Genomic DNA, 18,767 nt, shown 5'->3' with positions numbered 1-18,767 from the left:
GTATGTGCTAAATTATATTATACTATTGAATGCAACAGTAGTATTTAGGATTCATAACTACAAAGTATAATACGTCATAAAGTATGCTTTAAAAGATTAATAATGGTGGCTATATAAACATGATTTTTTCAATCCCCCCCTTGAGCTCAGTTGAGCCTCAGTGCAGAAAACTGAAAAGAAAAGGTGAAAGGAACCATTTTCTTACTCAATTTCTCTTTCTGAATCAGTAATCCAATTTTATTAAATTATAAATAGACCATGGCTGGGTTAGAGAATTGCTAAACATGCACCTCAACAGCTTAGTTGATTAGTATTTTCCAAAATTCCAGATTTCATCTTCATCTTTTGCACAAAATCTACATTTTTGCTATGCAACTTTCAGTTATAAAAGTTGCAAAATGACTGTGGCCTCCTCCTCCTGCTGTAATGTTGAATGAAGCCCTGCAAAGCAGCAGCCTAACATATTAAATACTGTATCGCAGTTGATGTGCAGCATTTGTGCACAACCTTATTTTTTTCTGCTTTGTTTCAGACTCAGCTATATTAGCAGATAATCCAACATTATGCTGTTTGAGAAGTCAGTGCAGTTTGAAATAAAAATTTCAGCTTTTAAAATTATCTATTACTTCGGCGAAGCCTCACTTATTCTGCCTTTCTATTCCACAAACACTAATAGGATATGTTCAGTTTACATTCAAAGAACCCATACTGAGCATTATTTTTCAATGTATTTTTAAGGAAACGCTTTGTATGCTGCGATACAGCTATGCTGGGCTTTGAGGACAATGCTTTTCCGTTAACAAGTCAAATTATACAAGAATTCAGGGTGCACGTGTGCAAGAGCTAAAATTTGCAGCGAAGCTGAAACACCATCCAGTAAAGCGGAAATAACGAAATATTTAACTATCAGACACGTCTGGATGCAAACACCGCGGATGGCGCTTGGCATTTGCAAATAAATCCGCCCTATAGCATTCCAGCGAGGAAAGGTTGCCAATCTTCCGCGGCCATTTTGTCCCCGCGGCGGCGCGTTCCTGCGGGTCAACTGCCCAAGATGGCGTCGGGAGAGGGGGCTCACCATAGAGCTCCACGTCACAGCGCGCCCTCTCTACAGGAAACGGTGGGCCATTTTCTCGCGCCAAATCGAGACGATTCAGGCTAAGACGGGAAAGGGCGCTAGGCCGGAGGAACAGCCGTTTCTCTCCCATTTCAAGGTCTTTCCCTCTAGCTCCACGCCAGTCCCAGAGAAAAGGGAAGGGAAGTCAAGACGCTTTTTCTTTAAAAGGAAAAAAAAGCCGAAAATGCGTTTTTTCTTTTAATTTAACAGACTGCTTAAACCGCGCTCGCAAGCACTGTATATTACCCGCTCGCCGTAGTTCTGCTCCCCGCTGTCGCTCATTCTCCCGTTTAGGAGCGCTGGACGCCAACCGCGGTTTCTAACGCCAAACCGTCTCTTCGCTAGCCTTCTCCGCAGAGGAAATGACGAACTCTCCCAAGCCCCGCCCTCGCGCTCGAGCGGCCAGTGCCTCGCTTCTTCTTCCTTTCTCTACGGCTCCGCCGCCTCCCTTCCTTTGGGTGGGGGCCTCTGCTCGTATCTGTTTTGTGCGAGGAGTCTTTTTAAAACGAAATTTTTCCCCCTAGCATTTATTTACCGTTTATATTAGGGTTAGAAATAGCTCCGTGTGAAGCCCCTAGGAATACTTTGGTGTTAAACACGAGAATTACCTTTTATGGCAGGTGACCCTCCCAGTTGTGGAAAATGTCGGAGAAAGAAATGACGACTTCAATCCCAGGAGCTAGACAGGCTCTTCCTATCCTCCCCATTCACAGGCGATTATTCCCAACTGTCCAAATGGGAAGAATTATGGAACTTGTTTTTAGTACTTGTTTTGGTTGGTTTATTTTACCAGTGTAAAATACCAAGGATGTAATTTATTCAATTCATACCTGCTGCAATTGAAGAGACTTCAGCGATTCACAACATTGACAAACAATACAATAAAACGTTCACGGTGTTATCAATAGAGTAACAATAAATCATAAGTTAAAACGAAGACAATCAGCACTTAACATACAGACAGTAAAATAGATGGCATGACTACATACCCAAAAGTATTGGCTACAATAATGCTGTTTTTAATATTATTTAGAAAGCATCTTGGAAGCTGATCAAATTTCTAGGGAGAGGCTATTCCAGTGCAGGGAGGCTGTAATAGAAAATTAATACTGTATTCCTCCACCCACCTCACTTTGCAGAAATGGGAGGCCACTAGGAGATGGTTTACAAATCGAAACTAGAGAAATAGTCTTAGAAATGTTTTGGTGCCAAGTCATATAGGGCTTTAAGATAAATTTAAGCTAAAATATGCTAAAAGAGCCATTATGCTGTAATAATTAAGGTGCCAGTCTAGAGCAGCAGCACAGGAAGTCAGTGCCAGTTCTGTTCCAGAAAATGGATATTGCATGCTCTTATTGATCTGGGCCAGGGACGTGCGGTCAGGGGAGGCAGAGCTGCACCGCTCTTATCATGAAAATTAAAAAGAAGGGAAAAGGCGCTGAGGAGCCTTCTGCACACGTGGTCGGGAATGGGAGCGCTCCGTGGTCCCCTTCATGTTGACTCAGGAGTCAGGAAGGAGGGGAATGGGACCACATGTGCAGGAGGCTCCTCTAGCCTCAGCCTCCCTCCTGCACACGTCCCATTCCCCGCCTTCCTAAGTCAACATGAAGAGGACCACGGAGCATGAGCCGCGGTCCCGCGGAGCGTGTCCTTCATGTTGACTTAGGAAGGCGGGGAATGGGACGTGCGCAGGAGGGAGGCTGGAGGGATTGCGGAGGAGGGATCGCGCTGCGTGAGCCGGCGTCCTGCGAGCACGCTCCGTGGTCCCCTTCATGTTTACTTAGGAAGGCGGGGAATGGGACGTGCGCAGGAGGGAGGCTGGATGGATCGCGCAGCGTGAGCCGCGGTCCCACGGAGCACGCTCCGTGGTCCCCTTCATGTTTACTTAGGAAGGCGGGGAATGGGACGTGTGCAGGAGGGAGGCTGGAGGCATCGCGGAGGAGGGATCGCGCAGCGTGAGCCGGCGTCCCGCGAGCACGCTCCGTGGTCCCCTTCATGTTTACTTAGGAAGGTGGGGAATGGGACGTGCGCAGGAGGGAGGCTGGAGGGATCGTGGAGGAGGGATCGCGCAGCGTGAGCCGCGTTCCCGCAGAGCACGCTACGTGGTCCCCTTCATGTTTACTTAGAAAGGCGGGGAGTGGGACGTGTGCAGGAGGGAGGCTGGAGGGATCGTGGAGGAGGGATCGCGCAGCGTGAGCCGGCGTCCCGCAAGCACGCTCCGTGGTCCCCTTCATGTTTACTTAGGAAGGCAGGGAATGGGACGTGCGCAGGAGGGAGGCTGGAGGGATCGCGGAGGAGGGATCGCGCAGCGTGAGCCGGCGTCCTGCGAGCACGCTCCGTGGTCCCCTTCATGTTGACTCAGGAGTCAGGAAGGAGGGGAATGCCCCTCCTTCCTGACTCCTGAGTCAACATGAAGGGGACCGCGGCTCACGCTGATGACGTCACCAGCCTCACCAGCCGTAAAGCTCACCGCACGTCACTGATCTGGGCCAATCAATAAGTGAATGCTGCATTCTGGACCAGATATTAAAAGAAATGAATAATAGAATTCAAGTGTGCATAGTGGACAGGTCTTCTGGGGCAGTGGTAGTTTATGAGTAGTCTATGGAAGTGAAGTGCTTTGTGAAGTACTTTGCTGTTATCATTTACTCCACGGAAGTTCACAATTGGCATACAACTAAATTTCCCTCTCTGCAGTCACATGAGCCCAGCTCAGCACCACCGCACATGCCTGTGTGCCTCCTGTTGGACAGCTGATTTTCGAGTCTCTGTCATGCATATGGAAGATCTGTGCGCATGCGCAGGGGGTGGGGGTCATGTTCGCAGGGGGTGGGGTGCAGCACCCCCCATGTACCCCATTTTTTGTTTCAGGAGGCTTTAAGGAGGCCTGCCAGGCCCAAAATGGGGTACATGGGAGTGTGGCGCCCCCCCCTCGGGCCCATTTTTGGTCCCAGGAGGCGTCAGGGAGGCCTGCTAGGCCCAAAATGGGGCATGAGCGGGAGAAGTGTGGGAGGGTTGCGCCCATGCACGGGTGGGTGGGTCACATTGGATTATGGGTGTGGGCAGGCGCACATGCACTGTTCCGTTTGCACATGAAATTTCGGCACCCAAGGAGAAAAAGGTTAGCCACCACTGCTATAGAACTTTCTATAGCCATGCCTTCCAAGTGCTGTTGAAGTAGGAGCTATGAGTTCAGAAGGACCCCCCCAAATTAAAAACCTGATTTTTATTGATAGTGTCCATCCAAGGATCACATTGGTACTGACAGAGAGCCCCAATGTACAAGTAGCACTTTTGTCTTACTTGGGTTTAATGTCAGCCTGTTTTTTCCTATTCAGATCACTACAGCTTGCAGGCATTCAATCTAGGTTTTTTCAAAAGTGGTTTGCATTGCCTCTTTCATAGGACTCAGAGAAAATGAGTAGTCTAAGGTCATCTGATTTTGTGTCTAAGGCAGGACTAGAACTCACACAGTCTCCCAGTTTCTAGTGTGATGCCTTAACCACTACACCAAACTAAGTCTCCCAGAACCATGAACAGCCTTTAATCTCAGTAGAAAAGCCACTCTACAAAATGCAGTGAGCACACCCAAGATATATTTTTGTAAAAAGGGAGATAATAAAAATTATTCATTAATATAATAGTTGCATATTAATATTTACAAGTTAATATCAAAGCAATCTCCCCAAAGTTACCAAGGGGAAAAACTTTTCAAAGTAAAAATCAAAATTTTTCAAAAATAAAAAATTGCCTTGATTCAGTCAGACATATTTCTAGATATAACATATAAGGCCTAGGATTACAATGAGAATGTACAACAGAAAAATTCAGAAAAGTGTCAGTCCTCCATTCTATTACTTTGGAACAAATATGCTGTATTAACAGCAGAAGCCTTTATGCCATTGCCTATATCTTATCAATAGATTTCTGCCGAGGTTTTATTCTGATTAGTGAAAGTGCATTTTCTTCTTCTGTCTCAAGTTTTCTAAATGAAAAATTTACACCTTCTCAATGATATTGGTATTGAATTGAGGTAAGATATGTCGAACTCCTGTTGACCACATGCAGCTGATGGCGATCCAGCGTCTCTTCCCTAGTTCTTGGACGCTATATTCTAAGCAGTCTGCTTTTAGCAGCAAGAGTGTCTGATTCTTTTAAAGCAGGTTTTCAGTGTATCAACTCTCAGCTGATCTATGGGACTGAAGAATTACTGGAAAAGAGAGATCTCTCCCTTTTCTTGCTACCTGTTCAAAACCAAGGTCCAAGATCTTGAACCTGGGGTGGTGTTATTTTTTTGTTGCAAGTTTTCTGAACCTATGAAAATGAGATCAGAGAAGTGACAAAAAAAAGAGCCTGATTCCCTCTTGCAGGTATATTATTATGTCTCTTGGGAATGACAACAGAACTGAGGATAGAAGCAGCTTTTTTCCAGTTCTGCAATCCTGGGAATCTTTACACGCACACGCACACAAAAGCGCTCTCACACACACAAACATACAGTCATACATGTGTTGTGTGTGTATGTGTGTGTGTTATACATATGGAAAGTAAATAATTTATTTGGACTGCAGAGGGCAATGTTTCTTATTTTTCTTAATCTTATAAATAAACCTTTTGTTTATCTCTTTGTTGTTTCTCTGATGAAGATCCTCTTTAGATAGAGAAATTGAAAATGGTCATTTAGGCAATTCAGTGAAATGGTCTGATCTGTATAGGAAGCCATAGCAAAATATCCATGACAGATGGATACCTGTTCTCTGCTAAAACATATGAATGGAATGAGGCACATTATTTCTTTAGACGATTAGTCCCATTTTTAAACTACTGTTGTTAAATTCTATTTGAATATTTAAAAAAAAAAACTTATCTTCTTGTAATTAAAACTATTACTCTGTCTTGCCCTTTTAGACAATAAAGAAAAGTCCTTGATTGCTTTCTCTATGACATTTTGTCAGGTACTTTGATCTGCACAATATGTATACTATTAGTATTATAGTATCTATATTTATATACATATTACATTAACATTATTTGAGAGCCAATTTAGTGCAGCGGTTAAGGCATCACTAGAAACCAGGTTACTGAGTTTTACATTCACTTTTAAGTACAAAGCCAGGTGGGGAAACCTGAGATAGTCAATTTTTCAGCCCTAGGATGGCAAACAACTTCTGAAAAACTTTGTCAAGAGAACTGCAGGGCCTTGTCCAGGCAATTTCTGAGAATTAGACATGGTTGACTGGAAGAAAAAAGAATTATTATTTGAGGATTAGGTGAGACAACGATATGTAGCAACATAAGTATATGACGTAATTAGCATCATGCATCTCAGGTGTAAGAATGCATACCTGAAGTCCCCATTTCTGATAACTTGTCTGATAAAATTTCTAGTATATTTCAATGATTCCGTTCTGTAATTCATACTGACTAACCAAAATTTGCTTCTAATTATATGTGCATTTTGCAGTTGGTGAGTTTGCCTGACATTTAGATAGGTTCACACATTGTACTAATTCAAAATAGAGTTTATTCGCTGTTGGTTTAGCATGTTGTGCTAATTTATTACATCCGGCTTGCAAAAACCCAGACATTCATTATATGGCAATAAAGAGCAACAAACCTACCTGCTTCCTTTGGTATCATCCAGATTTCTGCATCCCAGATATAGTATGCAAACTCAATCATTGTTATAAGGCGGAGCCGTGGTGGCACAGTGATTAAAATGCAATGTTGCAAGCTGACTCACTGCCAAGTTTGATCCTGACTGGTTCAAGGTTGACTTAGCCTTCCATCCTTCCAAGGTTGGTAAAAATGAGGATCCACATTGTTGGGGGAAACATATTGATTCTGTAAACTGCTTAGAGAGTGCTGTAAGCACTATGAAGTGGTATATAAGTGCTATTGCTATAAACCCGTGATGGCGAACCTATGGCACTCGGAGCCATTTCTGAGGGCATGTGAGGCGTTGCCCTGTCAGCTCCAGCATGCATGCGTTCACTGGCCAACTGATTTCAGCCTTCATTTTCAGCCATTTTTCACCCTCCGGAGGCTTCCCTGAACATTTTAAAAAGCCAATAAACATAATCTTGGATATTTTATTTAGAGAAATAACTGAATGTATTGTGTTCATTTCAAATCAAATTTTTGAGTGGTCTTTTGAGAATTTATTTCCTGTGTTGTTAAACCTTTGTTTCACATATGTATTTGTTTAAGTCTTAATGATAATCTGAGTTTCACAAATACTGGTAACAATTCTGAAATACTTTAAAACAGGAAAATAAAGTTCAGCTCTCAAGCAAAATATACAAGAAAGGCTTTTGCTGTTAATCCCAAAGGAAACACAATAAGATAATTAGTACCTTGTCCATTTAATTTATGTCAGGAGCATATCTTTTTTGTGTGAAACTTGTGGAAGTTCTTTTACATATTTACCTATTGGAGGAACATTGTAAAGATATGTCCTCCTGGTATTAAGTGGAAACCTAAAATGCATTCCTGTGTAAGTGTAGATAATGTATTCATATTTTGCTCGTTGTGTGTGAAGTTACACTTGATGAAGACAAACAAATGAAACTTTTGTCCAGATAAGTGGTGCTTCTAAACAGTTAAAGGCACATGAAGGAATAAGATTAAATCTGTGTTGATCAGGTTACATTAATTGAGATTCGTTAGGTCTGCAGTCTACATGCAAGCCTGAATCGGATGAATCTGGGGAAAGTGACATAAGCTTACAATTTATGCTTTTAAATTGCTATTTTAACTCAGAATGATACAACCAGATCATTGACTACAGATTATTATTGGAAGCATGTGACTTCCTTAATGTAACAGCTCCATTGCTTTCAAGGCAGAATTTTAAAACAACTCTGGCAAGAGGCAGTAGATTAAATCTGGGCTAAGCAAACTTCAGCCCAGAGGGACCCACTTTACATTCTATCCTTAATCCATCAACTGAAGCCAAATTAAATTAAAAACAATAGTGCCAATAGGTGGAGATATAATAAAATTTAAGGAAAAAGATTTTGTTTTTCAACAAAAACATAGCTGAGAATCTCTGAAAAGTAACAGACTCAATGTCACATATTCTTTTACACACACACAAAAATGCCACACTGGTTATTTCCCTCTTATTTTCTACAACTGATTCTATTGGAAAATCTTACTGTCACTACTAAAAGATGCCAGAAGTCCAAGTCATAGCACCAGTGGTGGGTTCCGGATCATGTGGTGGGCCCAGCATGTGCCACATGAATGCGCATAGCGCGCGCACTCACACACACAGCATGCGCATGTGTCTTACCCTCCAGTGATGCCTCTGCGAGCCTCCATGATGCTCCAGCTGTTCGGCGGAACATCGCACAGGAGCTGTAAGCGCTGAAGAGTTTAAAGACAGGTAAGGACGATGGGCAGGCGGATGGGCCCTCCGGAGCACTGCACCCGAACGGTATCCGGTGCTCTGGCAGGCACCGGTATGCCCGTACCGGGTCGTACCGCCTGCAACCCACCACTCCATAGCACTATAGATTCTAACTATAATCCTATTATAGTAACTGTCTTACTAGCTTCTGCAAATTTCTGGTTTAAGATGAGAGGTGCCTTTTGTAATATGATACAATGTCTCATACTTTAGATGACTTCTCTGCTCTAGAAAAGATCTAGGAATATAATTCCATATACAAAGAATGTTTGAAAATTGCTTGACTAATCAGGGAACCTGAACAACTAGCCATCACTTGAAACTTTTCTTTTAATTAAATTAAATTTATTTATTTAATTTAATCTGTGATGCTGTTACATGGCAGACTGCAAACGTTTTCATTAAATTCCTGGGACCCTGCGAGTCTCAGGAATTTAAGACCCTTGTGAGATTGCACTAGATTTACCGTATGTCTCTCATTTTTCCACATATTCTTCACAAGAAACTATTTCATATTCTTTTGTCTTGATGTAGTACATAATTGAATAACTGAATAGCTAATGCCTATCCAACCATAAAGGAAGGGTGATCACAGCAGGCTCATTCAAACATGTCACTACAAGTCCAGAAATGTTGTTTACATTCAATGTTTCATAGCAATCTATTGTCTATTTATTTTCTTACTAGATGTTTCATACCTAGAAAGACCATTCCAGACAACTTACAAAAAAAGTACATAAATAGCTGTACCATGTACATCATACATGGTAATAAAATCTATCAGTCTTATGCATCACAAAATTGAGAAGTGACATTTTTATTTGGAGTCTTTTTTGTGCAAAAGACTAACATTGTTTTTCTTTGGAAAATTATATATGCCATGATATAATTTGATATGCAAGGAAATTTTCTGCTTCTTTACGCAACAAATTGGATGTACATTCCTTACTTAATTTACAGTATGTCACTACCTGACAACTGTACTTCAGAAAAACTAAGAATCACTAAATCGTGATTTATTAAGTAATGCTATATTGAATAAATATTATTGATAGGTTCACATAGCACTGTTGCTTATAAACTATGGTTAATAGCAATGATGGCGAATCTTTTCAGCACCGAGTCCCCAAACTGGAACGCGTGTGTATGCATGTCCCTGTGCAGGCGCCAGAATTCTGGAAACCCAAAGACCAGCTGGCCGGCGTGCACCTGCCTGTTTTGGGGCGATTTTTGGGGCCATTTTCATGCCATTTTTTGACAGTTTTGGGCCAAATAACAGTCCAAAATGGCCTGTTTTCGGGCCATTTTTGCCTGTTTGGGGGGATGTTTGGGGGGACATTTATTGGGCTGTTTTCCAGACCATTTTCAGGGCAAAAATGACCTGGAAAACAACCTGGAAAATGGCTCGAAAAACAGCCTGTTTTTTTGGTCATTTTTGGCTGTTTTTCGGGCCATTTTTAGGCCATTCTCGGGTGCTCCAGCACCCACAAAGGTCAGCTGGCAATGGCATGCGTGCCCACAGAGAGTGCTCTGCATGCCACCTCTGGCACGTGTGCCGTAGGTTTGCCATCACGGGTATAAGATATATCTCTCTACTGTTGCTTCTACCCTATTCAGTGATGACAGCAATCCAAGGTGGATGCAGAAGTCCCTTATTTGCTGTTACTGACTAAAAGTACTGACTTTTTCCCTCCCATCTTTCAGGGTTGTCTGATCAAGGACAAAAGAAGGAAAATACTTTCCCTTTCTGCAATTTGAAGAATACAAGAGTACCTTGCCGTCAGTAGCTAGTAATCAAGAGATATAACAATCAATAGCAGAAATGAATCTCCGTGTTCCTTTCTCTCTCCAAAATTATTAACCCAGTATAATCAAAAGGAGTGCTCTAGCATAAAAGCTTATACCTTTTAATAATATTTGTTAATGATAAAAGGAGTCCCCTTTTTTGCCACAATACACTTACATGGTTCTTCTCCTAAAGCTATCTGGAAGAGAAGACTTTTTTGACTGGGCATTGAAAAATAACAATGGTACTAAGCAAGCCTTCTTAAGGATTTAATAGCTCAGTCACACTAGGAAATCTCTCCCATATCCATTAAGAAAAGCTTGGGGAGGAGGAGCCAATGTCACGACGATACGGACATGCAGTCTCGATGCTCTGAGACCGCAGCTGATACTTTTGCCACCGTCCCACAGAGATGGTGAACAGGAAGAATACATCTTGCTGATCTCAGGGACATCGCAAAGTCCCTGATCAATCTAAGAGAAGTTCTTCAAGCCGAGGACAAAAAATCCAGCCATTAGGCTGAAGTCGGGGCGGCTCCAAAACGGAAGGATACAGAAAGAGAAAGTGTTTCCAGCTGGTGAGGAATTTTTACCGTTTTAAAAGAGACTGCCTATAAAAAACTTAAAATTAATTTAAATTGGAGAACAGAAGAAATAAGCGGCAGAATTAAATTTGGAATGGTTTTGGACAGTGGGTTATCTTACTTTTTAAATGCTATCTTCACGGATGGAATTTATGCAAACCTTTTTAAACGAATGGATTAAGTTTTCTTCTTCTATTTTTTTTTCTTTTATTATTCTTTGTAACCTATGGACTAAAATTCTCCTCTTTCATTACTGTGGGTGTTCTTCTAACTCATTCAAGAATCAGACTTTTTAAAAACTTGAAATACAAAAAAGATACAAAAAGAAACAAAGAAAATTGCAACAATAACGCTGCTACTCGGAGGCTGGAGGTTTGTGTATTGGAAATGAAACACTTTTACTTTTCTCACTGATTATCCTGGCTTGGCACTCCAAGGTCTCACTGCTTGTTTATAGAGAGTGATAAGAAGAAAAGCATACAGATGTCCCTTTGAAGTATATCTTTAACCAGAGAAAAGTGAAAATAAAACATTACTGTGAATCTATGTTTAATCTTGTTAAAATCTTCCAAGCTAGAGCAGCAGTGTTTGTTAGTTGGAGATAATGGCACAATTTCAACAGCAGAAAGAAACTTTAAGTCTGTAAAAGATATTCTGAGAAATACAGAAATTATCAAACACATATGAGAGCATAGAGAAGAAGTTGGAAGACTTAGAGCATCTAACAGTAAAATATGATGAAGAAGTTGGAGATGTTTATCAAGTGGAAAAAGTGGTGGTTAAAATCCTAAAAATCAAAGAGGATAATGAATATAAAGAAATTAAATTTGCTGATATTTTGGTTTGTCTCTGAAAATGGAAAGAGTGCAATACTGAAAGAGGAATTAAATGGAGGGGAAATCTACCCCAGATGGCAAGATACAGAAGAAGAAAAAACAAAAGAATTTATGGATTTAAAGAGAGAAATTTTATTAGCAATATCATTGATAACACTACCGACAATCAAAGATAAGTTGATTAATAAAACAGAAGAAGGGCATCAAAATTACATGAGAGATTTTATAAGCAAGGAGTTGCTAAGAGGAGTCCATAAAAAGTTGATTAAGGTGATGATTAGAGGACTGACACCACAAATGACAGAAGATATGAGACTGTTTTGCTACTGGAAAGATACAGGTTAATAGATGAAAGAGTATAATTTAAAACTAGTTAAACATAGTGAAATTTAGTGACAATAGATATAGTCAAATAAATAATTGATAATGATAATGTATACAATGTGTAGTGTTATAAGTAATAATTGGATATGAATATTGAAGGGTACCCATGAAAGGAAGATTAGAAATCCTTTTGGATTATACATAAAGGTTAATAAAAAAAGAACTAAGTTAGATACAGTTAAGTCTTGATTATTAGAGTGGAAATGTTATGATACAGGATATCGTTAAATAAAGGAGGGATAATGATAACAACGTATATATAGGTATGGGTACAACATAAGGAAACTGGATGTAAATTGTAAACAGTGATTTGGAAAGGAGGATTAGAAAATTTTGTTATTAAATATTATGGATGTTTAGCTAGAGTAGGACATAAGGATTCAGTGTCATTGGAGGGTTTTAGAAATAGTAAATGAAATGCCAGTATGTGGTTATGTATTAAATCTTGGTATATTTTATGATGAAGGAAGTTTAAACAATTATAGTCAAATGAAAATGGAGGTATGATGATGGTAACATGTAGAAATATCTGAGTTAAAATACTTGAGTTAATATGAATTATGTTTGTTGACTCTGGAAAGATGCACGAAAGCCTTTTTGTAACCAACTGATACACTTTCTACAGTATGTAAAGAAGGATGTGTTGTCTTTGTTTTGAAAATAAAAAATAAAAAAATATATATAAAAAAAGAAAAGCTTGGGTTGCCTCAAGAAAATGGGAGGTTTCTCCCTTTCCTCTCTCAACAATGCTGTAAACACCATTGTACGCTGCTAATATTTGTGTCTTTATTTATAGGGTGTATTTCTTTATTTTTTGTAGTAGCTTTTGTGGCTTCCAGGTTGAAAAACTATCTTCTTGCAAATAATGATTTCAGGAACATTTATTTTATAACTGATATTTAGGATTAGCTGTATCAAAACTCCTGCGGATTTAGTCCTTTATTTATACATTAGTACAACCATGCTGGATTGATGCCAAGCACATTTAAAATGTACTAGGTCTAGGAAGTACCTAAGAATACATAGATATAAAGATAAACATGCACACATACAATCACCTACATTTAATCTAAGATGTTCAGTTAATACCTAGCATCTATGAATCTTCCTTTTAATTCTTAACTATGTATCTTAATTAATATTTTCAGACTTCCAGGGAATAAATGGTAGACTGAAGGCAGTTCCATGACAAATGAAGAGCTATTGAATAGCTTTAATAATTCCTCTTTAGTAATTCCTGCCTGAATAAAGAAAGGATTTAAGATTGCCCACCAACTGCTGCAGACAGTTATGTCTTGCAAGGAAACCACAGGCAATGGACTAAAGCTCTGGGAGATGAGAGAAGAGCCCTCAAACTACAGTCAGCATCTTTAAAAGGACAATGGGTTTGCATATTTCCCTTTCTAATCACTTTTGGAAATTAGTTGTTAACTGCCTTTCATAAGGTGACCAACTTTTTTACAATGAAAAGGAGGACAAATAAATTGGAAAAAATATATCATAAATAAAAGAAATATTTCATTCATTGCAACAATAATACACTAAAATATGATATATGCATAATAAAAACATTTGCAACATTTTATATTGTAATTATGCTTACATGCCTGTTAATTATTATTTAAATGAGTACTTTTCCATTGAATTAATATTTTTTGTCAATGTATCATCTTCTAAGAATATATTGGAAATATCTGAACAAGAAATATCCTTCATATTGAATTTTACGGCAAGTGCTGCAGCTAGAGTATCAACATTCAATCTCGATTTCTCACTTGTCCAAAAATCATTGACAATTGAAAAAAACTCTTTCAACTGCTGCAGCACAACGTAAATTGAACAAGTATAAATAAATGTTCACATGGAATATGTTCGTTTTTGAAATGGCTGAAAATATCCACCCATCTTTTATCAATTTCAACGTGTTGATTTTCCCATTGTATTAATTTTTCAGAATTTAAATATACATTCAGTCTTCTAATTTCTTCAAAGAGACAATTGTCGTCTATTTTAATGTCTAGCATTTCTTTAGATAAAAATTCAACACAAGATTCAATATCTGTTCAATATACTTGCGATGAAGTAAAAAAAAAAACACCATTAAAAACTGTTTAATAAAATACGTCACATAACGCGCAACAGATTAGCCTTCAAATATCAAAAAGGAGGACATGTAGGAGGACACTTTTCTACGGAGGACACAACTTACAAAAGAAGGACTGTCCTCCCTAAAGGAGGACGGTTGGTCACCTTACCTTTCAGTTATTAGGAATCTTTGCATTGAAGGTGTCAGGCCTGTAGTTATGTTCCTTTTAGGATCTTTGGCCTGCCACACTTTTTATTAATTTCTTATGCTTTTTCATTAGTGTAGTAGTTGGGAGGGGGGAATAGAAATAAATAGGATTGTGGAATGTATTGTTATGGTTCTTCTTAGAAGCTCAAGGTCGTCTTTTGTCTCCACCTGACCGGAAGCAGAGTACATGCCAGCGTGGAAGATGAAGATTGGACCATGTGATGAATTATGGGGTGTGGGGATAGATAATGAACTTTCAACTGGGTGAACCCACAGGATGTACATTAGAGTTGAAATTTCACAGCATAATGCCAACATGTCTGTCTTATTAAATTGGAGTTTTAAGGATAACTTTGCTTTGGACAATGATTTAATTCTGCATGATATTTGGAACGCTGACAGAAGGATTTTACAGCACCAAGAGAGTTTCCTTAAATCCTTCAGGAAAGACATTTGAACTACAAATTTAAGAATTATTTTTTTTTAATAAACAGCAAAAGGGTGATTAAAATTTGGACTTTAGAAAGTTACAAATGGACTAAGGGTCTAGATAAATTTGAAATAAGATTTTGGAATTAATTATAAACAATCCTTTCCATGGGAATTCTTTTTAAAAATGTAATAAGGTAAGACTTTAAAAATCGGATGTTAGAGAGAACTATAGAGAACCAAAAGACTATAATCAAAAGAACAGAACAGTCAAATTTAACAATTACAGAATAAAACAAAATATTTTAACACTGAAGATATTGAAGGATATTTTTAAAAAACGTACCCAGAAGTTAATTTTAAAAGTGTTCTGTCTCTAGATACAATGCTTAGAAGATGTTATGGAAGAGAAAGATATTTTACCTGACAAGATTGAGACTGGTTAGAAAATAGAATTAAAAATAACAGGCTATGAAGACGACATGAAAAAAGATGTTAAACTGTGCATACACAAGAAACTGGCTGATGTCTTAATTCAAAGTGATATGGAAATAACAAACTAAGAGTAATTTTCCTATATTGGATTTACAAAAGAAGCATGTTAAAGTTTTGAAAATTTTTAGAAGGCTCAAAGAAAAAATGTAATCAAGTTTTATAATATTATTTGATGGGGCGTAAGATAAGGTTGCTCAAAGTAAAAGGAAGGAATATGAAGTTGGCTTGTTTGATCAAGGTTGAAATACATCCTGGTGAGGATTTGTAATCTATATCTTGTAGAAAGATTAGAATTGTCTTTTAACTAATTGGGAAGCCAAGTCTTGTACAATATGGATATTTTTTGCCATTTTTTGAAGGACATAATTGGTTCTACTTTTACTAAGTAACTAAATGACAAAATTATATGGTTATAATTATCATATTGTTAAACATTGCACTTCAAATTGTGTTTATTGTTTGTTGTTTTACAGTTGTATTTTATGTTTTATTAAAAGTTCTATGCATTACTGACAGCTCCCTTGAGAACAAAAGCAGTCTACGAGTACTATGAGTAATACAGTAATAGCCCATGTCAAAAGTTTTTTGTTCTCCAGAACTCTTCATCAGGGAAATATCACAAAATGTGAAGAATGGGGGGAAAGCAAAAAAAAAAAAAAGTACCAAAATTAGATTAATTATTTTAATGAGGTCTGAAAACAATGAGGAGGCTGCTAATATATGACTACAAGATCTGGGCTGCAAAAATACAGTCACAGGAATGAAACAAACCACATAAAACCCTCTGCCATATACTGATCATCCATGTCTCTGCAACCATAATACAAACATAGAATACATACATTCCCAAGGTGGATGTCCCTAATCAATCATACAAACTCATACATGGAGTATAAATTAACTATTAATGTATAGCAGAGTTAGGCAATTCATATTGGTTTGGGTTTACAATTCTTATAAGGACAGTCAGCATGCTTAATAGCTAGATACTGAGGATTATAATCTCAAACATATTAAGTGCTCCAGATGGCCTACCTCTGGACGTTGAATCATTTCATAGAAATTTCCCTGAAATCATTCTTGCAACATAACAGAATGCAAACATGGAAGCTGACTGTAAATAGCAATTCACATTTCTAGTAAACTCTTCTTGTTCCTTCAAACAATAGGGAATAATATAAAAGTTCTCTAAAGAAAGGAACATTGTTATTAAATAAATCTGAATCTGTACTTTGTGTGTGCAAGGAAATCACAACTAAAATTTATCCCATCAAAATGAATTCAGAGAAAAAAAGTTGCCTACTAACAACATTTGAAAGAAATCTGAGATCGACTGGTCCCAACGGATGCTCTATATAAAGCACATTAATAATAATCCAAATAGAAAATATCTAAAGTATGTGACTCATCATGAACAAGGTCTCCTGGGCCAAGAATGGGCATAGTTGGGGCATGTACAAAGGGCTTCCTAATCTCAGGTGCCACCTCGTCTTCAAGCAGGAGTGGTGAATTCAGGAGAGCATCAGATTTTGCACCAACTCTAGTTGGGGAACATTAACCTTTCTTCTAATAAATATCACTATTCAGAGGTCTAAGAGACTTGTTCTTTGAATGAATTGTCTCTAGTCTAAGTTGATTAGGAGGAAAGTCTGACAAGAGACAACTTTTAGATATGGTTTGGAGATACCCTGGACTTAAAAAGAATAAGTTTTAGACGTAAAGGTGATGATTAGTAAATCAGAAACCACCGTGTTTTTGGCATGTGAAACAAGCAGACCATGCACTAATAAAAATAATATTGGCAGGTGTAAATGATAATTTGCAGGCTGATAAGAATTTAGGAGAAAAATGTAAATAGACACCTGCAGACTTATCCATTAGCAGGGGGAAAAGTGTCACCTTCTGATCAGTTCACAGTGGGCTGGAGGAAAGAAATTCTGAAGATTCTACACTCCTGTTAGGAGATTAATAAATCTTGTTAAGAACAGTCCATGATGATTCAGACACGGAAAAGGTTTACTCCTGATTTGAGACAAGTGTTCAAAAACCTGATAGCAGACCAAGGAAAGAAGATAATGGTAGATGGTTTGGATCTAATAGGTGTCCTAAGAAAACCTGAAGTTATTAGGTATGGAAGGTAAAGATGGTGAGCAAAGAGTTCTGAGAATTTAAATTGCTTCTTAATATTTGTTTTATAATGTTTTTATTTAGAAGAGCAGTTTAGGAGATATCCTCACAGTATAATTTATCCTTTATAAGACACATCTTCTTGTAACTGTATTCCACGGAAAAGGAAATTAATTGCCATGGTAACTCAGAGTTCACAAGCTTTTGAACAAAAGCACACACAGAAAACATCTACCTTTCCCCATTTTATCAAATGGAAGTACTGTACTGTAATTTCACTGTTTCAGAAGCAAAACAGGTTTAAAGCAATTTAGTCTAGTGATTTAAGTTGTTGGCCTAGAAATGAGATCGTGAGTTCTACTCCTGCCTTAGATCTAAAAAGTGGCTGAATGATTTTGGGCCAGGCACTCTTAGCCCAATTCTCCTCACAGGATTTTTGTGGGGAGAATAGGAGGAGGAAGGACTATTAATTGAGTAACTTATAAAATAATAAAGCTGAGATAACAATGTAATAATTAAATTTTTACAGTTCACCTCAGGAAAGTATCTTCCAGATATTTAGTATTACGGCTGTTGTCAAATTGGGTAGGATAGTTATTAGCACGACACCATGTCAGGGTTGCTATAGATTCTCTGGCTCCAAAATAATTAGTAGGGTTCCAATAATGCAAAAATGACAGTAAAATATAAAGTTATTTTACATAATTCTTGAGATCTATGGGATATATAGATTCTCAAGGCAATATACTTATGCACTATGCTTGCTATTAGCAGAAAAAAAATCTGGTAATTGCAAGTGTCTGTTGAGTTCCTTGCATCTTTCATTTCAGGTTCATCACAGAACTCCCAATCTCAACAAGCCCCAATAAATGTCAGCTAATATTAAATCACAAATAAATGAGGCTTAGCCTAGCTGCCATTGAAACACATTATATTTAGAAACACAGTTCATATTTTAACTTCACCAGGTGAATTATATTGTTGAATTCTTTGAAGCCAATAATCTTTGAAAGGTTTAATACCGATTCATATGCTTGATTCCCTTTCCATGTATTTATTGTTCTTTATATATGAGTAAATCAGTATTAATGCTAGCATTTTGCAAAAATGTCAGCTTCCAGTCTAAGGAAAAGGACTCAACTTTTCTAAAGCTTTAAGATAAAGGTCCTAATATTCACAAATTTAAAACTCTATCTGTAGTAAGACTTATGCTGCTTAGGACAGCATTTCTTTCAAAGGGGTTCTCAGAGGCAAACTACAGAACTATTCAAGCCCATTCCAGTTGCCTTCTTCAATACAAAGT

At 38.2% G+C, this 18,767-nt stretch overlaps 1 protein-coding gene across 2 annotated transcripts in view; it reads right to left on the bottom strand.

Moving 5' to 3' along the window:
- The window catches only part of TRA2B (transformer 2 beta homolog), a 29,978-nt gene extending 28,457 nt beyond the window's left edge, over nt 1-1,521 (bottom strand). Inside the window, exon 1 of one of the 2 annotated variants that reach the window (XM_081953498.1) lies at nt 1,364-1,521. In XM_081953498.1, the coding sequence (XP_081809624.1) occupies nt 1,364-1,399 (36 nt within the window). In that variant the 5' untranslated portion in view covers nt 1,400-1,521. The remainder of the gene's footprint in view (nt 1-1,363) is intronic. The other variant, XM_081953497.1, reaches the window with a different exon arrangement.
- Between the last annotated feature and the right edge of the window lie 17,246 nt (nt 1,522-18,767).

Source organism: Natrix helvetica (assembly GCF_964273705.1).
Source record: "Natrix helvetica genome assembly, chromosome: 5".
Taxonomy (NCBI): domain Eukaryota; kingdom Metazoa; phylum Chordata; class Lepidosauria; order Squamata; family Natricidae; genus Natrix; species Natrix helvetica.
Note: the sequence above shows the minus strand (reverse complement) of the source record. Positions and strands in the feature narration are given on the sequence as shown.